At 35.2% G+C, this 25,672-nt stretch overlaps 1 protein-coding gene across 1 annotated transcript; it reads right to left on the reverse strand.

Annotated features, from left to right (window-relative positions):
• Window positions 1-14,666: 14,666 nt before the first annotated feature.
• On the reverse strand, window positions 14,667-15,269 carry LOC139354346 (protein GVQW3-like). Its single transcript, XM_070998572.1, has one exon. It carries the CDS (start codon window positions 15,267-15,269, stop codon window positions 14,667-14,669), a length of 603 nt encoding a protein of 200 aa, XP_070854673.1.
• Window positions 15,270-25,672: the final 10,403 nt, after the last annotated feature.

The following is a 25,672-nucleotide window of genomic DNA, read 5'->3' on the forward strand; positions in this document are numbered from 1 at the left end:
TGGGACCTGGTAATATCGGTTTTTGTTGTCAACTATTTTTCTAGTTCTAGTTTTTTAATTCTATTCTATTTGTATACTATTTGTATGAGTAAGGCATCATTGTCTAAGATTCTGAATAAGTTTATTAAACTCTTTAAATACAATACTGATTAGCTGGTTACTATCTATTTAGTAGATGTATACAAGTTGTTTAGTATCTGGTTTCTATATGTTTAGTAGATGTATACAAGTTATTTACTAGATCTATACAAGTTGTTTACTAGCTGTTTAGTATCTGGTTTCTATTTGTTTAGTAGATGTATACAAGTTGTATAGTAGATGTACACAAGTTTCTTACTAGCTGTTTAGTATCTGGTTTATATATGTTTAGTATCTGTTTACTTGATGTTTACTAGTTATTATTAGCTGGTTACTAGTTGTTATTAACGTCTACGAGCTTTTACAGTCTTTTGTTAAGAATGATCAAAAATTCTTGATCACTAGACGACTTTCGATGTGAAGTAAAAACTTACATTATGATTTTCAACGTGTTTGCTATGTAAGTAAGAAAGAATGCAAAGCCAAAATAGCTCAAGATTGATATATAAATTTTAGAGGAACATGTCTGATTATGTTGGGGGAAGATGTATCCTGCGATTGTAAAACTAATTAAGATATAAATTGTTCACAAGTTGTCTAAAAGCTGTGTAGAAGCTGCTTTGATAAACAATTTTGATTCATAATTACAGATATTAAGAATATATAATAATATCATCGACTTTAACTAGTATATTGTTAAAATAAAACATTTCCATTTTTCATATTCTTTCATCTTATGTAGGTATAATAAATGTAATCTTAACTACGATAGCTAGCCTTAAATCCCATAACCATAGTTATTAGCTACAATAAAATGTCTAGAAAGAACAAAATATATGAATGTCAAAAATCGATTTAAAACTAACTATAATTGGGAAAGTAATTGAAATCGCTCCGGCGTAATACAGAAAAAAACAAAAAACACTGTGAATTTCCCATTTTCTATCCCCATAGCAAATGTGTATACCCACACCTAAATGACCAATTGTATCCTTTGTCCAAAAATGTCTGTGACTTTCACTTATAAATTTGTCATCGATAATTTGAATCAGTACCGTAATTTATCCGTACCATAACCCCAGAGTCAAGTTGGTTACCTACAATAAACATAGGTGGTGGTGTAAAGGATTGCTAAAATGCATCGACGCAGACGCAAATGTCATAAAAAATGATCATAAAAATATAATTAGGAAAGTATTTTTTTACTTGCGAACCATTTATAACTGTTACCAACAACACAAATAGTTATGTTACAAAGGATTTGCTTCAATGCCTCGACGCAGGCACAAAGGTCAAGGTATTGGAAAAAAATTCAAGGAATATTATCCCTTCATAAAAGAGGTCATAAAATATATAGTTAGGAAAGTATTTTTTATTTGCGAACAATTTATAAATGTTACCAACAACACAAATAGTTGTTACAAAGGATTGCTAAAATACCTTGATGCAGGCGGAAAGGTCAAGGTAATGGAAAAATTCATGGAATATTATCCCTTGACCAAAAACGAAAATTTCTTCTATTTGGATAATAAAAAAATACAGATTAATTCAATACTTTGATTTTTCCATAAAAATGCTTAATAAATCTAGTTGTTTGATATTCTCTAACTAATTTAGTAATATGTTTTCAAGTGCCTATTTAATTTACCAAAAACAGTATTAGTCTTCTCTCATAAAATTGATCTTTTGGATCCCTCTAATTCCCCACCGGTGAAATATATGTTCCTCATATTTAGTAATGATGGTTTGTCATAAAATGGGTACTTGTAATTCATATTTAAGATACTTACATCCTTCTCTAACTAATATCCTTTTATCCATCATGTAAACAGGTTTAGAATTGTATTGCGTGCTTCAACCCCTAGCCACACCCACTGTAACAGATTTCACATTTCCAATGGCTGCCCCAGCTACCTAAACTGTACATTTCTTTTGATTTTCTCTTTTCCTTTCTAAGCAATGTACACAATTTTTAAGCTGGTTCTGACCTCCCGCTTTAATGGCATCCTCTACATTATTTTCGTTATATTTCTGATCTTTTCCTAACAGTAGGTTGTTAAACTTTTATCATTTTATGATATTAACTCATAACATGTAACTAGCAGAATATATTAAAAGATATCAGACTCTAAAAAGACTAGACTTACCTACAATTCAATTTACCATCTACAATCCCTGGAGAAGAGCTTAGTATTTGCAGTTTAATTTTCAAATTTATTGATTTCACAGATTCCCGCTGGTGAATACCAATTTTTAACAAATGGCTGCCAACTCCATTCCATTCAGACACTGGTTTACAACCTCATAGAACTGACTCTCAAGGTACCTGTAATGCACAACATATTTCTGTCTCTTTTCTTCTAATCAATATTAAAAAATTTCAAAAACTGGTTTTGGAGTTCATTTCATTCTTAGAATTAAATTATTAAAAATTATTAAGCCAACAGAGATAATAATGTTTTTGTGATAGTATCCCGTTAATAATACATAATTCTTATTTGTATATTTTCAATTTTTTTATATTAGAAAATTATTTATTAATCACATTCAAATAATATTCATAATATATCTTACAATTTTTTAAATTTATCAATAAAGTTTCCCAATTATTAATATGAAATGATATTGCATCATATCTATTTTTAATATTAAATATTAAGAATAAAAATTCTGTTCCACTCCTACTTAATGATGACCATTATAAAATTATAATTATCAACAACTATTATATTAAATACAATTAAATGTACGCATACTCATATAACAACAGTTCCCAATATCGATATATGATGGCCTACAATCTTACTTTGCCTTTGATTTCCGGTTTCTTATGTATTCTTCTTCTCACTTTGACACAGTGTGGAATGGTTTTACTTAAGCCAATCGGATGGGATGGTGGTTTGATTCTTGGGGAGGGGGTTTGATCCTTGGATATAAAGTACCTGCTCGATTCTACGTTCTGTCTTTTCCTGGTTGATGAGATTACAAAACCTAAAACAGTACAAAATTTGAATCGAAAGACAAAAGATGACTGAAATCAGCAAGCAAATCAACCACTGTGACTTTAAAATAAATGAAGATTTGTTGGTTGAGATAGGAATCTTCAAGGAAATTTTAAAGGTTTCCAAAGAGTTGCGGCGAGAATTCGGTAGTATCTATTATGATACTATAGAGGAGTTGGACATCCTGAAATGGCGCTTGGTGGATTTGCAGAGCGAAAACAATATCGATTCCCATCTCTTTGATATTGAGAACGTGGAAAATCGAATCACCGAGCTGATGATGGAGACAACCAAGTTTCAACAGCAATTGATCTTCCAAAAAACAAAAATTGAAGAAAATGGTGATGGTACAGATTGTGTACAACAAGCAAATGTTTGAGAAATGTGATGCAAATGCTGAGAAAATGCTATTGATGAGAGAATCTACTGGTCAGAAGGAAGAGCAAGCACCTGCGATAGAGGGGGCTATGTTTATATCCGGAGACAAAACAAAGTTGAAAGTTGAAGAATCGCGAGGAAAGCTAGAAGAGAGCCTACCAAGCAATTGTGAAAGTTATGAAAGTTTGCCGCTACATCCACTTGTGTGAAAGAGAGTACGAGCGAAAATGTTTCCGTTTATCAACGGTATATCTACGTTACCAACGTGTGTCTAGTATGACAGTATCGAGATATTCTATCTAATGAGACGAATACTACAAACAAAACGACGCGGAAATCGAAAATTATCCGCTGTCACGACTGCTACTGGAAGTTAAGGAGATGATTTTCCGTATAAGGGATTCAATATCAGACTTAGAATGTCTTAAATTTAATGGTGAGGCAGACCAATGTGAGTTGGTCAGCGATATGTCTCGCGAGGACGAACCCATCTTAATATTTAATCTTAAGAATAGATATGATGCAATATCATTTAATATTAATAATTGGGAAACTCTATTGATAAATTTAAAAAATTGTAAGATATATTATGAATATTATTTAAATGTGATTAATGAATAATTTTCTAAAATAAATAATTTTGAAAATATACAAATAAGAATTATGTATTATTCATGGGATACTATCACAAAAACATTATTATCTCTGTTGGCTTAATAATTTTTTATAATTTAATTCTAAGAATAAAATGAACTCCAAAACCAGTTTTTGAAATTTTTTAATATTGATTAGAAGAAAAGAGACAGAAATATATTGTGCATTACAGGTACCTTGAGAGTCAGTTCTATGAGGTTGTAAACCAGTGTCTGTATGGAATGGAGTTGGCAGCCATTTGTTAAAAATTGGTATTCACCAGCGGGAATCTGTGAAATCAATAAATTTGAAAATTAAACTGCAAATACTAAGCTCTTCTCCAGGGATTGTAGATGGTACATTTAATTATAGGTAAATCTAGTCTTTTTAGAGTCTGATATATTTTACTATATTCTGGTAGTTACATGTTATGAGTTTATATCAGGGATTTCGGGTGCTCAATAATCCCATAAAATGATAAAAATTTAATAACCTACTGTTAGGAAAAGATCAGAAATATAACGAAAATAAAGTAGAGGATGCCATTAAAGAGGGAGGACAGAACCAGTTTAAAAATTGTGTACATTGCTTAGAAAGGAAAGGGGAAAATCAAAAGAAAAGTACAGAGTAGGTATCTGGGGTAGCCATTGGAAAAGTCAAATCAGTTACAGTGGTTGGTGTGGCTAGGGGTTGAAGCACGCAATACAATTCTAAACCTGTTTACATGATGGATAAAAGGATATTAGTTAGAGAAGGATGTAAGTATCTTAAATATGAATTACAAGTACCCATCTATGACAAACCATCATTATTAAATATGAGGAACATATATTTCACCGGTGGGGAATTAGAGGGATCCAAAAGATAAATTTTATGAGAGAAGACTAATACTGTTTTTGGTAAATTAAATAGGCACATGAAAACATATTACTCAATTAGTTAGAGAATATCAAACAACTAGATTTATTAAGCATTTTTATGGAAAAATCAAAGTATTGAATTAATCTGTATTTTTTTATTATCCAAATAGAAGAAATTTTCGTTTTTGGTCAAGGGATAATTTTTCCATTACCTTGACCTTTGCGACTGCATCAAGGTATTTTAGCAATCCTTTGTAACAACTATTTGTGTTGTTGGTAACATTTATAAATTGTTCGCAAATAAAAAATACTTTCCTAACTATATATTTTATGACCTCTTTTATGAAGGGATAATATTCCATGAATTTTTTTCCAATACCTTGACCTTTGCGCCTGCGTCGAGGCATTGACGCAAATCCTTTGTAACATAACTATTTGTGTTGTTGGTAACAGTTATAAATGGTTCGCAAATAAAAATTACTTTCCTAATTATATTTTTATGATCATTTTTTATGACATTTGCGCCTGCGTCGAGGCATTTTAGCAATCCTTTACACCACCACCTATGTTTATTGTAGGTAACCAACTTGACTCTGGGGTTATGGTACGGTTAAATTACGGTACGGATTTAAATTATCGATGACAAATTTATAAGTGAAAGTCACAGACATTTTTGGACAAAGGATACAATTGGTCATTTAGGTGTGGGTATACACATTTGTTATGGTGATAGAAAATGGGATAATCACAGTGTTTTTTGTTTTTTACTGTATTACGCCGGAGCGATTTCAATTACTTTCCCAATTATAGTTAGGTTTAAATCGATTTTTGACATTCATATATTTTGTTCTTTCTAGACATTTTATTGTAGCTAATAACTAAAGTTATGGGATGTAAGGCTAGCTATCGTAGTTAAGATTACATTTATTATACCTACATAAGATGAAAGAATATGAAAAATGGAAATGTTTTATTTTAACAATATACTAGTTAAAGTCGAAGATATTATTATATATTCTTAATATCTGTAATTATGAATCAAAATTGTTTATCAAAGCAGCTTCTACACAGCATTTAGACAACTTGTGAACAATTTATATCTCAATTAGTTTTACAATCACAGGATACATCTTCCCCCAACATAATCAGACATGTTCCTCTAAAATTTATATATCAATCTTGAGCTATTTTGGCTTTGCATTCTTTCTTACGTACATAGCAAACACGTTGAAAATCATATTGTAAGTTTTTACTTCACATCGAAAGTCGTCTAGTGATCAAGAATTTTTGATCATTCTTAACAAAAGACTGTAAAAGCTCGTAGACGTTAATAACAACTAGTAACCAGCTAATAATAACTAGTAAACATCAAGTAAACAGATACTAAACATATATAAACCAGATACTAAACAGCTAGTAAGCAACTTGTATACATCTACTATACAACTTGTATACATCTACTAAACAAATAGAAACCAGATACTAAACAGCTAGTAAACAACTTGTATAGATCTAGTAAACAACTTGTATACATCTACTAAACATATAGAAACCAGATACTAAACAACTTGTATACATCTACTAAATAGATAGTAACCAGCTAATCAGTATTGTATTTAAAGAGTTTAATAAACTTATTCAGAATCTTAGACAATGATGCCTTACTCATACAAATAGTATACAAATAGAATAGAATTAGAAAACTTGAACTAGAAAAATAGTTGACAACAAAAACCGATATTACCAGGTCCCAACACCTCTATCATAAACTTGAATCAGAAATTAAATTGATAGACGCTCCTATGCTAGCTAATGATGCTTTCGAAATATGTTACAATATTATTATGGGATGGAACAAATGAATGCTTTAAAAATAATTCAACATTTGAGAAAGATTACATTGTGAAAATTATTTTACATCTATCTATGGGAACCAAGCGAAAATCTGCGCTTGGAACGAAGATTAATAAGCGACATGTTTCTTACAGAGGGATGGAGTAAGAAAACTAATTATATACAAATATACATAAAATATAATTAATTATGAATTTAATGAAATATGTTTACAATAATAAAATATATAAAGAAATATTGAATGATCCTACAAATTTTGTATCTGACTGTAATTAAAACTCCAGGTACAAATGAAGGGGAAGTATTTTATTCAATGTCCTTGGGTCTTGGGCATGTGACTTTGATGACGGTCAGGTAATGATAGTTCACTGCAAGTGTGTTTGGCTAACACATCTTAGAAACTTTAACTTGTGCACTTTGATAGTTCTTAATAAGAGACTATAGCGACTCATAATACTTGTTAACATTTAGTTACCATCTAAAACCAAGTACTTTACAAATACTAAACAGATAGTAACCATCCAAAATCAAGTACTGTACAGGTACTATACAAAAAGTAACCATCCAAAAGCAAGACTAAAAAGAAAGTAACCATCAAAATACTGCTAGGTAACAACTAAATACAACGAGTCCAACGTGTCAAGTCTATGTCGGTATGACTACTACCTAAAAAATTGTATATCTCTGGATAATCTTCAAAGTCAATACCTATTAAATTCTGGATGGAGCAGTGGAGACGAAATTTCTACGGGACCCCACTTTAACTTTTCTGTACCATTAAAAAATTTGTTGGGATTGGCTGAGGATTATAAAAAAGTTTTGTTAAATTGTAAACACGAACTAGTGTTGATGCTAACTAAGAATCTTGGTGATGTGTTTGAACAAATCAGAAATGAACAAAATTTTAAACTGGAAATTACGAATAAAATCTGGAAAATTCCCCATGTAACTCTGAGCGATTTTACAAAAATTAAGATGTACGATATTATTAAAAGTTGTGTAAACCTACCAATCGCATTCCAGAGTTGGGATTTATATGTTAACCCCAAATTGGGGTATGGGAGTCAACACAGCTGAAATGTGAAATTGTCGGCTAACCGCGAAAAACCAAGATTTGCCATAATTGGATTTACACTAAACGGAGAACTTATCACAAATAACTTATCAAACTTTAGAGTTCACTTGAATTCTGAGTCATATCCATAATAATCGGAATGTTGATTTTAGTAAGAATTAGTATGCTCACCTATATGAAATGTATACAAGATTTCAATCTAGTTACTATAATCGTGGATCACAACCATTTTTGACCCCAAATGAATTTAAATTGAAGACCCCTATTATTGTGGTTGATCTTTCATATCAAAATGAATCAGTAAAAATTGGTCCTATTGATGTGAGAATTTCAATAGAACTAAAGACACCAAGTCATAAAAATACCCAAGCTTACTGTCTCCTCATACAAGACCGTTTAGTTAAATATAAGCCACTAAACGGACTAGTACGACGAGTTGTTTAACATTAGAAAAATGTTGAAAGATACTGTTTCGATTGATGTTCAAGTTTTCTTTGATAATAATAATAATTTAATTCTAAAGGAAATTGGAATTGTATTCGAAAAAGATCCAAACTTGAATAATAGTTTTTTAATAGAACCACCATATGATTTTACTTTGCTAAATACAAAATCTCGAAAGACTGCAATTTGGTTAACCAATACACATCACAAAATTTTTTGGAACGATGGAGAAAATAGTTTTCCACAAACTCGAAAGTATCTAAGGACAATTACAAGCGGAAAACAAATTATTTGTAAAGGTGTGGAAAAGAAACGATTTCTACAGACGTTTTTTGGGAGTCGTCAGCTCATTAATGTCGAGGAAATGGGCTGCCCGTCATTAAACAAGTTTAAAGGAAACTGGTTTCCCTATTGTGGAACACACCTTAAGGGCGGGGTTTGTGCTCTAAACAATGCATACATTATTTTGACATTTTTCAAAAGTAGCTTCAAAACAATAAAATGATTTTTATACATTATTTTAAAGTTGAGACTAGATGTGTAAAAATGTGCAAGAAAACAAAATTAACCAAATTAAGTTTCATGAGGAAATTGACCAATTTATTGAACAATTTAAAGGAGAGATAATTGGTCAGCATTTTCAATACCTTTTAAACACAAAAACTATGTTCATGAATCGAGGTGGACATGACCTCTAAACTACGAATTATGGTGAACAGTGGAGACGAAATTTCTACGGGACCCCACTTTAACTTTTCTGTACCATTAAAAAATTTGTTGGGATTGGCTGAGGATTATAAAAAAGTTTTGTTAAATTGTAAACACGAACTAGTGTTGATGCTAACTAAGAATCTTGGTGATGTGTTTGAACAAATCAGAAATGAACAAACTTTTAAACTGGAAATTACGAATAAAATCTGGAAAATTCCCCATGTAACTCTGAGCGATTTTACAAAAATTAAGATGTACGATATTATTAAAAGTTGTGTAAACCTACCAATCGCATTCCAGAGTTGGGATTTATATGTTAACCCCAAATTGGGGTATGGGAGTCAACACAGCTGAAATGTGAAATTGTCAGCTAACCGCGAAAAACCAAGATTTGCCATAATTGGATTTACACTAAACGGAGAACTTATCACAAATAACTTACCAAACTTTAGAGGTCACTTGAATTCTGAGTCATATCCATAATAATCGGAATGTTGATTTTAGTAAGAATTAGTATGCTCACCTATATGAAATGTATACAAGATTTCAATCTAGTTACTATAATCGTGAATCACAACCATTTTTGACCCCAAATGAATTTAAATTGAAGACCCCTATTATTGTGGTTGATCTTTCATATCAAAATGAATCAGTAAAAATTGGTCCTATTGATGTGAGAATTTCAATAGAACTAAAGACACCAAGTCATAAAAATACCCAAGCTTACTGTCTACTTATACAAGACCGTTTAGTTGAATATAACCCACTAAACGGACTAGTACAACGAGTTGTTTAACATTAGAAAAATGTTGAAAGATACTGTTTCGATTGATGTTCAAGTTTTCTTTGATAATAATAATAATTTAATTCTAAAGGAAATTGGAATTGTATTCGAAAAAGATCCAAACTTGAATAATAGTTTTTTAATAGAACCACCATATGATTTTACTTTGCTAAATACAAAATCTCGAAAGACTGCAATTTGGTTAACCAATACACATCACCAAATTTTTTGGAAGGATGGAGAAAATAGTTTTCCACAAACTCGAAAGTATCTAAGGAAAATTTCAAGCGGAAAACAAATTATTTGTAAAGGTGTGGAAAAGAAACGATTTCTACAGACGTTTTTTGGGAGTCGTCAGCTCATTAATGTCGAGGAAATGGGCTGCCCGTCATTAAACAAGTTTAAAGGAAACCGGTTTCCCTATTGTGGAACACACCTTAAGGGCGGGGTTTGTGCTCTAAACAATGCATACATTATTTTGACATTTGTCAAAAGCATTTTTTAAGAGTAGTATCCATGCAGTTCCACAATTGAGCTAAGCGCCCAATCATCACGAAGCCGACTGCGACGTCGGCAGAGAAGCCAGCGACGCCGGCAGAGCTGAGCCGGCGGCAAAGCGACGCGCCCTCAGTCGGGTCCGCAAAGAGAACGCACAAAAAGTAATTTTGAGCTCTCCCTCTCTCGCCATGTCTCAGACGGAAAAGTGCGTGTGATGGGAAGGAGGCCCAGCAACTAAAATATATAGACTTTTGTGCATCCTTGCCTTTTGAATAATGCGACATTTGTTCGTAAATGATAAATAAACCATTTAAAATAATAGGTTTCTGTTTTAAAATATTTGTGTTTCTTAAAAAAATGTATAGGTTTATTAATATTATTTAATAATATGTGAAGTTTTAAGAATATATTTTTAAAAACCGATTTGCATAGTCGGATATGTCTATAAATACGCTGCTTTTATGTGCAAGATGCATAGACCAAACGGGACATGCCAAAAAAACAGAACAACAACGGATTAGCGGAACCGTAGTTGTTGTTGCTTGTTGTTTTTCTGAAGGGCACGCGACTTTTTTCGTCTTTTTCACTTGGGTTTACTTATGTGAAGGAGTTAGAATTGCACGCAATTAAGGTAGTTAAATAAAATAAACCAGTGGTTTAAAAGTGATACCTATACGATTGCCAGGTAAGTCTGTCGCAGACCAATATTAATTTAATCAGTGAGAGTAAAAACAAGTTAATGTATATATTTAAAAAATGGAAAATCCAAGATTCCCAAAAAAATACGTGGCGGAAAAAAAATAGCTGTGAAAAATATTAATTTTTGACGTGAAAAACAACAAATAATGCATATAAATAAACAAATGAATGAATCTGTGAAAAAATTTGAAAATCTTATTGAGTGCTAAGTTCCTAGGGACCAAAAATAAGAGATGTTTGTTTTTATAACTTATGATTTTTTGTATTAATAACATTAAAGCACAATTTTTATTTTTGTGTAAGTAAACAAACATGGCTATTTAAATATAAATCTCAAACATCTCTAATTTTCCGTCCCTGGAAAAGTGGTATTTTTTCCGCATCTGCAAAATAAATAAATAATTTAATAAATAATAAAAAAAATACATAAATAATTTTATACAACAAAATAAAATAAATCAAGTGACCGAAAACAAAAGTTTGCAAATTTCTTCTCGATATTTTTTTAATTTTCTTATATTCTATAAAAAAATGGAAGGCTAAGTCGTTCCATCTTAAGCATATTATCCGAGGAACTTGTTCTGTCCCACAACTTGGAGGGGGCAAAACAAGAAGAGGCTCAGACTACCCAAATTACGCCCGTGCCTTATTAAGTAAGTTTTTGTTGAGGCTGAAAACTATTTTTTGTAAGTTTAATTTTTAAAAGACTTCTGGGATTTTACATTGAATGCCAAAGATAACATTTCTTTTATTATAAATAAATCTTACAAATAACGATTACTTTCGGTCACTCGTTTTTATTCTCGTCTTGTTTTATTTTTAAAACTAATTTTTTTCTAATACTAGATGCAATCGCCCTAGTGGATCCCTCGGAGCCTCCCGAAAAGGCGCTGCAGAAGGCAATGCGGTGCGTTAAAAACTTGAGTTGTACCAAAAAAAAGGCAACGCCGGCACCGATAACACCGGAAACCCCCGAGCTCAAATTTTAAAATAAACAAATAAAAATTACAACTGAAATTTTATTTGCTGCTAAGCGCTCAACGTGTGCTGAATGTGCGCTTTTTCGCTGCTTGAATGAGCGCTCAACGTGTGCTGAATGTGTGCTTTTTCCGCTGCTCAATCGAGCGCTCAACATGTGCTGAATGTGTGCTTTTTCCGCTGCTTAATCGAGCGCTAAACATGTGCTGAACGTGTGCTTTTTCTGCTGCTCAAAAAAGCGCTCAAAAGGGTGCTTAAAAAAGGGCTCAATGCGTGCTATTTTATGAGCACTGATGAACCCTAGGACATGCCTATGTTAATTTAAGCACTTAGTTCCATACAAATTGTGCGCTCATTGAGCGCTCAGTGATGAGCTTTTTGCAGTGATTGAGTGCTCAATAAGCGCTGAATGGTACTGCAGGGATTATTAACGTATTCGGGTTCTAGGATAATTAGCATAATTCAATAAATGAACTGATTTTAATGGGCTTTGAAGTCATAAAAATGTCACGATCATGTCCACTTAATTGCCTCTCGTGAGGAAGCACGTACCAGTCTTGATTTTGGATAGTAATTCGAAATTCATCGATTGGTTTAAATGTTTGATTATACGATGAATAAGTATAAACCTCTTTCTTCGAAATACTCTCATCTGAGTAAAAATTTTCTCATGGTTTTCTTTTCCACCTTTTATGTTATACTCGAATCCTAACGACTTTAAAAATAGATTATTTTTCAAAGTAAGTGAGCTTCTTTTTACTGTTGATCCTCTTTCTATAGCTTAACAATTAGTAATGCTTGGCTGAGGACTTAAGCTACTTCTTTTATTATAAATAATCATTCTATTAACCGAATAAGCCAGCGAATCGAAACGTTTTCACAGAGTAAATTCACAAAATCACCGTTTTGATCAACAATGTGTGCTTATTTCGTCACAGTTGATTGGTAAATAAATTAGGTTATGTGGTGTCACTGTCATTTATACCCAGGCGGAACATTAATGCCAAACTCATGTAACGTATGATTCGGTGTATTATCTACATAAGAACCGCTGATTACATTACATTCCAAACGAATGGTATTAATTTAAATATGTTCACAGTCTGATCTGATCGATAGGTTTTTGTAGAATGTGGTTCTAGTACTTTTTGATGGAAACCAAACAGTTGTCCAACCGATCTTTCCTTATTAAAGTAAACTGACTCTCGCATGGTAGTTATTTCAACCTGAAGTGTATTATTGTTACTTTGAATTTTAAATGTATTTTTAAGGTAATAGTCTTTTAGTTTGTTGTAAATGAAATCGGTGATATCATCCAATTCGTATGATCCAGTAGGAATTTTAATAACATTGTCATCGATGTGAAAGAGATTTTTTTTTTCAACAATATTTGGTATCGAATTACACATATGAAAATCGATAAGAGCGCACTCATACCGACCATTCAATTCGATAGCTGGAATAAAGTTTGTATTTATAATGGAACAATTTCCATTCAAGGATAATGCAAGTGATCTAGACATATTGAAATCTCTTGATAAACTGTGGATTTGTAAGTATCTAACCCAGCTTTATATTGAAATATCATAAAATAAATCATAATAAATTGATCAAATCCTTTTCTGTATCTTCCGTTATCCATTTCGTTATCTAATTAATAAGAATCCGTGCCTGTCCTCCCAATATTGTTGACAAATTTTATCCAATGTTTCATAATTCATTTCTGTGTTAATATGGTTCCGATATACATGCCGCATATTTAAATCATCTTGTTTAAACATTATAATAAAGTCGGCATAGTCACGAATCAGATGTTTCGGTATATGACTATATGTTCGACATAAAAAAAAGGGTCGATATTTTTATGTCGACCGATACAAATATAAGATCTTGTGTTATCTTGTTTTTCACAAGCTACGTCATCGAATATCATAATGGAATTGTTTTTGGCTTCACTGAGGTCTATTACACCGTCATTATGGGAGAATGTATGATATCCCATTCCTTTAATCGATTTGATTTATTTCTACAAGAACTCATATTTAGGTTGATATAAACTTTTGGAAAATATATAAACATTTTCGAATTTTAGTCCATTAGGACTCTCTATTAAACATAACACAATATTAGTTTTACTACAAGTCGAAGCCCCAACAATTAGAGCTCTTATTGTGTTCGGTATGAGAGAACTACGTCGTGGCGGTAGATTTTTCTCGATTTCATCGTTAATATTTCTATCTATATTTTTTTGTTTTTGACTTATTAAACGCATCTTTCAATATAATGTACCTCATTCAATGGAACACGTTTTTAAATTCAACTCAGTTGTATCTTTAATTGTAAACTCGGTGGTGGTCTTGTCGATAAGCTAAACAATACAATACCGTTTGAAGCCCATATTCCGGGATATAATTTTTGTGGGCCCCGTACAAAGTAACAGAAACGGTTGGAACGCGGTAATCAATAAATATACCTTTTGGATGAAGCTTGCAAAGAGAACGATATTGCATATTCTCAAAACAAGGCATTAAGTGAACGACATAGGGCAGACTCCAATGGGGCCGTATTTTCTGCAATTCGGCGGCGAATCGGCTTGATAAATTGGCATGGTACAGTCCTGTAACCGTTTTGCCCTTCTACAGGTAGTCGATGTAGATCACACCTTGTGAATCTCAAAAAACGGTGGCCATCACCTTTCCGGCCGATGGGACAGTCGCCTTCTTTGGAGCAGGTTCGCCGTGTGAAGTCCACTGTTTCGACTGTTCCTTGGACTGTGGTGTGTACCAGTAGATCCAAGTTTCGTCGACGGTTACGAAACGACGCAGAAACTCCTTCGGATTGCGCTTAAACAGCGTTAAACACTGTTTTGAAGTAATCTCACGGCTGCGTTTGTTGTCCGGAGTGAGCAAACGCGGCATCCATCGCGCTGGCAGCTTTCTCATGCCCAAAATTTCATGCAGGATATGAGCCACGCGGTCTTTTGAAATGCCTACTGTCTCGGCTATCTTGCGTATCTTCAATCGGCGGTCTGCCAACACGAGATCGTTGATTTTTGTCACGTTATCCTCCGTGGTAGCCGTTTTAGGGGCACCTGGGCGTGGCTCATCAAATACCGACGTGCGACCACGTTGAATTTCGTTAAACCAATTTTTGACGGTCGCCATCGAAGGAGAAGAGTCATCGTACAAAGCATCCAAGCGCTTTTTGATTTCGCTGCACGATTTCGCTTCCAAAAACAAGAATCGAGTCATGGAACGATATTGCTCTTTCTCCATTTTTCTAAAATCCGCGGACACGTCCGATTCCACACGCAGTCAAAACAAAACTACGAGTCGGATTTGGCTGCAATTTCGACAGTAGCCGTCTACGAGAATGTACTACACGATAGTAAATTTCTCTTGCGATAGTGACGCCATCGGGTGGTGAGGCTAAGTACTTATCGGACTGCCCTCATACTTTGTTACAAACATAATGAAAGCCAAGAAAAAATTTGGTATGGGATTGAATAAAACGGAAAAGAAAGGAACGAAAAAGATACTGAAGAAGACAAATCTTTCGACTGTTATTAATGATGATACTAAGACATTAAAAATCAAAAACCATTAGAAATTATGACTGCAATTAAAGTTGCACGTAAATCAATTCATCAATCAATGGGTTCTAAAAGATATGTTAAAGTACCTCGTGTAATTAATGTACCCAAAACTGAAGGTTTTCTACCAATCGTGCCAATCTTGACAGCCCTCAGCGCTCTTGGTAGTTTTGCAAGTGGTAGCGCAGCAATTTCAAAAACAACTAACAATGCGAGAATGGCTAAAGAAGGTATGGAGGAGAAGAAACGTCACAACAGGAAAACTAAAAGTGTTGCTGTAGGATAAGGATTATATCTCAAGCACTATAGAAAGGCTTATGGTTTCTTTCTTAAGCCCTATAGTAAGGGAAAAGGAATTAAGAAGCAAACAACTAATTTCTCTGCTACCCAATAGACCACTCTCAAATATCGACATTATCCTCTTTCTATAGCTTGACAATTAGTTATGCTTGGCTGAGGACTTAAGCTACGTCTCTTCTTATAAATAATCATTCTATTAACTGAATGTGCATGCGAATGGAAACGTTTTCACAAATCACCGTTCTGATCAACTATGCGTATAGATAGTGTGCTTATTTCGTCACAGTTGATTGGTAAATAAATTAGGTTATGTGGTGTAACTGTCATTTTATACCCAGGCGGAACATTAATGAAAAACTCATGTAACGTATGATTCGGTGTATTATCTACATATGAACCGCTGATTACATTACATTCCAAACGAATGGTATTAATTTTAACATGTTCACAGTCTGATCTGATGGATAGGTTTTTGTAGAATGTGGTTCTAGTACTTTTTGATGGAAACCAAACAGTTGTCCAACCGATCTTTCCTTATTAAAGTAAACTGACTCTCGCATGGTAGTTATTTCAACCTAAAGTGTTATATTGGTACTTTGAATTTTAAGTGTATTTTTAAGGTTACAGTCTTTTAGTTTATTGTAAATGAAATCGGTGATATTATCCAATTCGTATGATCCAGTTCGAATATCATAATGGAATTGTTTTTGGCTTCACTGGTGTCTAGTACACCGTCATTATGGGAGAATGTATGATATCCCATTCCTTTAATCGGTTTGGTTGATTTCTCCAAGAACACATATTTAGGTTATATAAACTTATAGGACTCTCTATTAAACTTAACACAATATTAGATATACCATAATTTGAAGGGCCAACAATTAGAGCTCTTATTGTGTTCGGTAAGAGAGCACTATGTCGTGGCGGTAAATTTTTCTCGATTTCATCGTTAATATTTCTATCTACAATATTTTGTTTTTGACTTATTAAACGCATCTTTCAATCTAATGTACATCATTCAATGGGAAATCTTTGATGATAAAACATCAATAAAATGGGGAAACGTTTTTATAATCGCATCAGACGTATTTTTTATTGTAAACACGGTGGTGGTCTTGTCGATAATCTAATCAATACATTACCGTTTGAAGACCATATTCCGGGAGATAATATTTGTGGACCGGGTACAAAGTTACGGAAACGGTTGGAGCGCGGTGATCAAGGAATAAACCCATGGGATGGAGCTTGCAAAGAGCACAATATTGCATATTCTTAAAACAAGGCGTTGAGTGAACGACCTGGGGCAGACTCCATATTAAATGACAAAGCCTGGTCGCGTGTCAAGGCACCAAATAGCAGTCTTGGTAAAAAAGCAGCATCATACTTTTTTACAAATATAATGAAAACCAAGAAAAAATTTGATTTGGGAGTCAATAAAACGGAAAAGAAAGGGAGGAAAAACATAATGAAGAATAAAATGAAGAAGTCAAACCTTTCGACTGTTATTAGTGTTGCTACTAAGACATTAAAAACAAAAACCATTAGACATTATTAGTGCAATTAAAGTTGCACGTAAATCAATTTATTAATCAATGGGTTCTAAGAAAGATGTTTAGGTACCTCGTGTAATTAATGTACCCAAAATTAAAGGTTTTCTTCCAATCGTGCCAATCTTGACAGCCCTCAGCGCTCTTTGTAGTTTAGCAAGTGGTAGAGCGGTAATTACAAAAACAATTAACAATGCGAGAATGGCTAAGGAAGATATGGAGGAGAAGATACGTCACAACAAAAAAATTGAAAGTGTTGCTGTAGGAGAAGGATTAAATATCAAGCACTATAGAAAGGTTTATGGTTTCTTTCTTAAGCCCTATAGTAAGGGAAAAGGAATTAAGAAGCGAATAAACTAATTTCTCTGCTACCCAATATACCTCTATCAAGTATCGACATTATCCCCTTTCTATAGCTTGACAATTAGTAATGCTTGACTGAGAACTTAAGCTACGTCTTCTGTTATAAATAATCATTCTATTAACCCAATGTGCATGCGAACCGAAACGTTTTCACCAAGTAAATTCACCAAATCACCGCTTTGATCAACTATGGTATTACGAATGGTATTAATTTTAAATATGTTCACAGTCTGATCTGATAGTTAAGTTTATGTAGGATGTGGTTCTAGTACTTTTTGATGGAAACCAAACAGTTGTCCAACCGATCTTTCCTTATTAAAGTAAACTGACTCTCGCATGATAGTTATTTCAACCTGAAGTGTATTACTGTTACTTTGAATCTTAAATGTATTTTCAAGGTTATAGTCTTTTAGTTTATTGTAAATGAAATCGGTGATATCATCCAATTCGTATGACCCAGTAGGAATTTTAATAACATTGTCATCGATGTGAAAGAGATTATTTTTTTCATCAATATTTGGAATCGAATTACACATATGAAAATCGATAAGAGCGCACTCATACCGACCATTCAATTAGATAGCTGGAATAAAGTTTGTATTTATAATGGAACAATTTCCATTCAAGGATAATGCAAGTGATCTAGACATATTGAAATCTCTTGATAAACTGTGGATTTGTAAGTATCTAACCCAGCTTTATATTGATATATCATAAAAAAAATCATAATAAATTGATCAAATCCTTTTCTGTATCTTCCGTTATTTATTTCGTTATCTAATTAATAAGAATCCGTGCCTGTCCTCCCAATATTGTTGACAAATTTTATCCAATGTTTCATAATTCATTTCTGTGTTAATATGGTTCCGATATACATGCCGCATATTTAAATCATCTTGTTTAAACATTATAATAAAGTCGGCATAGTCACGAATCAGATGTTTCGGTATATGACTATATGTTCGACATAAAAAAAAGGGTCGATATTTTTATGTCGACCGATACAAATATAAGATCTTGTGTTATCTTGTTTTTCACAAGCTACGTCATCGAATATCATAAAGGAATTGTTTTTGGCTTCACTGGGGTCATGTACACCGTCATTATGGGAGAATGTATGATATCCAGTTCCTTTAATCGGTTTGATTAATTTATCTAAGGACTCATATTTAGGTTGATATAAACTTTTTGAAAATATATAAACATTTTCGAATTTTATTCCATTAGGACTCTCTATTAGACTTAACATAATATTAGTTTTACCGTAATTCGAAGGCCCAACAATTAGAGCCCTTATTGTGTTCGGTAAGAGAGCACTATGTCGTGGCGGTAGATTTTTCTCGTTTTCATCGTTAATATTTCTAACTACAATTTTTTGTTTTTGACTTATTAAACGCATCTTTCAATCTAAATTACCTCATTCAATGGGAAATCTTTGATGATTAAACATCAATGAAATGGGGAAACGTTTTTATAATCGCATCAGTCGTATTTTTAATTGTAAACACGGTGGTGGTCTTGTCGATAATCTAATCAATACATTACCGTTTGAAGACCATAATCCGGGATATAATTTTTGTGGACCGGGTAAAAAGTTACAGACACGGTTGGAACGCGGTGATCAAAGAATAAACACATTGTATGAAGCTTGCAACGAGCACGATATTGCATATTCTCAAAGCAAGGCATTGAGTGATCGACATAGGGCAGACTCCATATTAATTGACAAAGCCTGGTCGCGTGCCAAGGCACCAAATGGCAGTCTTGGTGAAAAAGCAGCAGCATACTTTGTTACAACTATAATGAAAGCCAAGAAAAAATTTGATATAAGATTCAATAAAACGGTAAAGATGGGGAGGAAAAACATAGTGACGAATAAAATGAAGAAGTCAAACCTTTCGACTGTTATTAGTGTTGCTACTAAGACATTAAAAACAAAAACCATTAGACATTATGAGTGCAATTAAAGTTGCACGTAACCAATTCATCAATCAATGGGTTCTAAGAAAAATGATAAAGTACCTCGTGTACTTAATGTACCCAAAATTGGAGGTTTTCTTCCAATCGTGCCAATCTTGAAAGCCTTCAGCGCTCTTGGTAGTTTAGCAAGTAGTAGTGCAGCAATTCCAAAAGCAATTAACAATGCGAGAATGACTAAAGAAGATATGGAAGAGAAGAAACGTCACAACAAATAATTTGAAAGTGTTGCTGTAGGAGAAGGATTATATCTCAAGCACTATAGAAAGGGTTATGGTTTCTTTCTTAAGCCCTATAGTAAGGGAAAAGGAATTAAAAAGCGAATAAACTAAGTTCTCTGGTACCCAATATTTCACTATCAAATATCGACATTATCCTCTTTCTATAACTTGACAATTAGTAATACTTGGCTAAGCTACGTCTTTTGTTATAAATAATCAATCGAAACGTTTTCACCAAGTAAATTCACCATATCATCGTTTTGATCAACTACGCGTATAGATAGTGTGCTTATTTCGTCACAGTTGATTGGTAAATAAATTAGGTTATGTGGTGTCCCTGTCATTTCATACCCAGGCGGAACATTAATGACAAACTCATGTAACGTATGATTCGGTGTGTTATCTACATATAAACCGCTGATCATATTACATTCCAAACGAATGGTATTAATTTTAAATATGTTCACAGTCTGATCTGTTTGGTGGAATTTTTGATGGAAACCAAACAGTTGTCCAACCGGTCTTTCCTTATTAAAGTAAACTGACTCTCGCATGGTAGTTATTTCAACATGAAGTGTATTATTGTTACTTTGAACCTTAAATGTATTTTCAAGCTTATAGTTCTTTAGTTTATTGTAAATGAAATCGGTGATATCATCCAATTCGTATGATCCAGTAGGAATTTTAACAACATTGTCATCGATGTGAAAGAGATTATTTTTTTTCACAATATTTGGAATCGAATTATACATATTAAAATCGATAATAGCGCACTCATATCGACCATTCAATTCGATAGGTGGAAAAAAGTTTGTATTCCTAATGGAACTATTTCCATTCAAGGATAATGCAAGTGATCTAGATACATTGAAATCTCTTGCTAAACAGTAATTATCTAACCCAGCATCATATTAAAAGTACTACTTAAGTCATAATAAATTGATCAAGTCCTTTTCTCTATCTTCCGATATCCATTTCGTTCTCTAATTAATAAGAATCCGTGCCTGTCCTCCCAATATTGTTGACAAATTTTAACAAATGTTTCATAATTCATTAATGTGTTAATATGGTCCCGATATATATGCCGCATATTTAAATCATCTTGTTTAAACATTATAATAAAGTCGGCATTGTCACGAATCAGATGTTTCGGTATATGACTATATGTTCGACATAAAAAAAAAGGGTCGATATTTTTATGTCGACCGATACAAATATAAGATCTTGTGTTATCTTGTTTTTCACAAGCTACGTCATCGAATATCATAAAGGAATTGTTTTTGGCTTCACTGGGGTCATGTACACCGTCATTATGGGAGAATGTATGATATCCAGACAGTAATAGAGCGCCCGCTCGCTGCCTCAGCTATAGCCGCCGCTAAAGGAAATGCAGCGTTAGCATATGGGGCTTAGCAAGTAAATTCGTAAAGATTGAATACAAAGACTTAGAAGGAAGAGACGAAGAAGCTAAACCTGACTAGTGTGAAGGGTAGCTATTCGAGTGGTGTAGGTTTTATTTAGGATAGTTGTGTTGGATATATTATTACATATAGAAATTATAATTATAAGTGTTCTGCACACGTTCTGCTCTGGAGTCTATCTCTGTCTCGACTACCTTACATTTTCAGAGTCTGGTAACATTATAAAAAGGGACTTATTCTACACTAATATCGAAGGTTTGGTATATACTATATTAGGCGCTGTTCACAGTCGGCCTCTCCTGACAAATCTCTGCGTCCTCGCAGGATTCATGGGGTGGATCACCTTCAAAGTCGTCATCTTCATCGGGCTCCTCAGGTGGCAGCTCACACCAGCGCTTCATCTTGTCGGACGAATACACCGACTTGTAGTGTCTCTGCTTTCGTTGTGCGCGAGGGATATCTTCTACAAGATATCTGTCGTTCGGCAGGACCTTGGTGATTACAAAAGGTCCTTTGTAGCGCGGCTCCAATTTGCGTGATGTGCCCGTGCTGAATGGCTCATTCTCGACCAGCACAAGGTCTCCAAGGCTGTAAACAGTTGGCTTCGCATGCTTGGCATCGTAGCGTTTATTGGCGGCAGCTCGGTGATCGTTGACAGTTGTCGCAGCATCTGCTCTAAGTTGCTCCAATTCCGCATCGGTTAGCATCTTTTGGTCTTGGCTTTGAATGATGTTGGTTATCCCGTTCTTCAGGATATCTCGAGGTTCATACCCGTACTGGAGCTGAAAGGGAGAGCATTTAGTAGTACTATTTACCATGGTATTAATGCTCCACTGGATTGATCGGATATTGTCATCCCAACGTTTATCGATGTCATTGGAAGGCAACAACATTGACAGAATGATGCGATTTGGGCGCTCTGCGTGACCATTGGCTCTGGGTGTCCTTACAGCGTTTAAAATGTGCTTTACATTGTTTGACTTGCAGTACTTCTCGAAATCTTTTGATGTAAATGCTGTACCACGATCGGTTACAATTCGATCTGGCATTCCCAGGTAGCTGGTTACATCTTGCAGGACATCCAGGACGTGTTTAGTTGCTGTGCTTTTCACCGCTCGTACAATGGTGAATTTGGTGAATGCATCGACTATCACAAGAATATGCTCGTTTCTCTTGGAACTCTTCGGAAATGGCCCCAGGTGGTCCATGTGTATCGTGGAAAAGGGAATCGGGTTGATGTCATCGTAGTGGTATTGACCTTCCTGACGTCCACCCGGTGTTTTATAAAACGCACAGCCCACACAGGATTTGATGTAGCTTTTGACATAGTTTCGCATTCGGGGAAACCAAAATAAGTTTAGAATTCTTGCCATAGTCTTATCCGTGCTCATATGTCCGGCCTTATCGTGACATTCATGTAAAATGTGGAATCTCAACTGCCTCGGCACAACCCATAACAAATTGTTACCATGTTTTCGAAACAAGCGATCTTGGTCGATCACATACTCGTCGGTCTCAGATTTCTTTTCCAATTTCATGTCGGAGACAATTTTCTGTACTTTCTCGTCCTGTAGCTGTATAGAAAATATCCAATCCTCTTCGTCGATTATCGTTTTTGCTATTTTCAGACTTGCGGTATCCATCTCTCGAGCGTCTTCGAACGGAGCTCGACTGAGTGCGTCTACGTGGTTTATCTGTGTTCCTGCTCTGTGAACGATGTCTATGTCGAATTCTTGAATGCGTAACCACCATCTTGCAATCCGGGGTATCAGTTCTCGTTTCTCCATCGACGTCTTTAGGGCATTGCAGTCGGTGATAACCTTTATCTTTTTGCCATAAATGTAGTATTTGAATCGCTCCAACGATTCCACGACGGCTAGAGCCTCAAGTTCATAGCTGTGGTAATTTTTCTCCGGCTTAGAAGTAGCTCGGCTATAATAAGCGATTGGTTTCAGCTGGTCCTCCTCACGTTGTAGCAAAACTCCGGCTAAACCAACGGCGCTGGCATCGGTATGTAGTTCATGTTCTGCGTCTAGACGATAGCTGGTGACAACTGGATTTGATATTAGACATTTTTTTAATTCGTCGAAGGCTTCTTCTTGTGGCGCTTTCCACGAAAACGGCTGATCCTTGCGCAATAGGATTCTTAATGGCGCTGAAATGATGGCATACCCAGGAACGAATTTGCGGAAATAACCAGTGAGACCCAAAAACTTTCTCACATCGGTAATATTGGCTGGTTTCGGGAACATTCTGATGGCGTTCGTCTTAATTTCTCCAGGACTGATTCCTTCTGCGTGTATCTGGTGACCAAGGAATGTTATTGACTGCTTATATAACTCACATTTGTCCAGGTTTAACGTTAATCCGCCCTCCTTTAAAACTTTCAGGATCCTCTCAAGCTTCTCGTACATCTCATCAAATGTTTGACTGCCAATAAGGATGTAGTCCATGTAGTGTATCATGTCGCCTTTCTGCACTCTCTTTTGTAACTCTGCCATGAGTCGATTGAAAACCGCAGGTGCGTTCTTCAATCCGAACGGAAGTCGCTTGAATTCGTATAATCCATCTGTGGTGGTGAATGCAGTAAATTTTCGGCTCTCTGGGGCTATCTCTATCTGATAGTATCCACTGTTGAGGTCTAGGGATGAGAAGTTCTTAAATCTTTTCGCCTGCTGCAGACGTTCTTCGATGTTTGGCACTGGAAAATTCTCCTTCTTGATCAGCTTGTTTAGGCGGCGGTAATCGACGCACATTCGATCGCTACCATTCGGCTTCTTGATGAGCACCACCGGGCTGGCGTACTCTGATGTTGACAACGTTATGATGTCCTGCTTTAGCAGCTCGTCGACCATTCTGCTTACGATTTCTTTCTTTGGCTCGGATACTCGGTATGGGGCTTGTGCTACTACCTGATTGCTTTCGACGGTGATGTCTGCTTTGACCACGCTTGTCTTTCCTATGCCTTCCAATCCTGTCGAGAAAACATCGGCGAAGTTCTCCAGTAAGCTGCGCATCTGCTTACTTTCTTTGTCGTTCTGAAAATTTTCTAGCAGCTTCCCGATATTGGTGCTTACAGGGGTTGTCGGCTGATGGACTGCTCGTTTGATTTTAGAATCGCCTGACTCAAAGTTGAGCTCGAGATGAGCGGAGATGATGACGTCCTGTCCCAACAGAAAGTCCTCCTGCAATATATCGTTGTCTGCTATATACACTTTCGCTGTAATCGTCTTCCCATCGATATCCATATCCACAGTCATCGCTTCTGTGAGGATACATGAACCTCCGCAAATGCCTCTAATCTTCATAGAGCACTTGTGGCGCTTGGCGTTAATTTGCTCGGCAACCAATTGTCGGATGAGACTGGCTTGACTACCTGTGTCGATGAAGGCGCTGTAATCGTGCGAATGTACGCAGATTTTCCTCGTGAAAAGTTTGTCCTGATTTGCGGCTCCTAAACGCATGACATTGGTGGCTTGGCAACTTCCATTTGGCTCGTGGAACTTGTTGCACTTCGTACAGCGTGACTTTTTCTTCTCCTTCGGACACGAATTAGCAAAGTGTCCCTTTTCTCCGCAGTTGTAGCATATAACGGATTCCTTTGTCCTTGGTGGCTTAACATCGCTGTCTGGCTTTTGCTCGAAGTTGCTGGCTTTCGGTGAATACTCTTTCTTGGTCGTACTTGACCGACCTCGATTAACGAAATACGATTCGGTTGCATCACGAAGCTGTTTCATTGTGGCGAAATGAATTGCTGCAATACTGTTTTGCAATTCACGATGCTGTAGACCTGCGCGAACATATCTGATGATCGCTGCCTCGCTGAGCTTGTAGCGCACCCCAAGGGCTGACATCCTGAAACCGTACTCCTTTACCGTCTCCTTTGGTCGCCTGGTTGCATTAACCATGTTGAAATGCACTTCTGCTTCGTCTGGATTAGCGCCGAACTCGTCCTTTATAGCTACGGCTAAGTTTTTCCACGTAGTGTGTAGAATGGGTGATGAATCTAGCCACATTTTGGCTGGACCTTTTAGCTTTGTATGAATGGCGAGTAACAGGAATTTCTCGTCCCACTGGTAGGCATCAACCACTTTGTTGACACGATCGATGAACTGATTGACTGAAATGGCGTTGTCGTCGTTGGGATCAAATTCTGGCAAGGTGTTGGCAATTTCCTTGACTGAAGCTTGCCTCACGTTGCTAGTAGCCTGTACAGGAATGCTCTCGTTGTTAACCTCGTTGATATCCAAATCGATT

This window comes from Drosophila suzukii (assembly GCF_043229965.1).
Source record: "Drosophila suzukii chromosome 2 unlocalized genomic scaffold, CBGP_Dsuzu_IsoJpt1.0 scf_2c, whole genome shotgun sequence".
Classification (NCBI taxonomy): domain Eukaryota; kingdom Metazoa; phylum Arthropoda; class Insecta; order Diptera; family Drosophilidae; genus Drosophila; species Drosophila suzukii.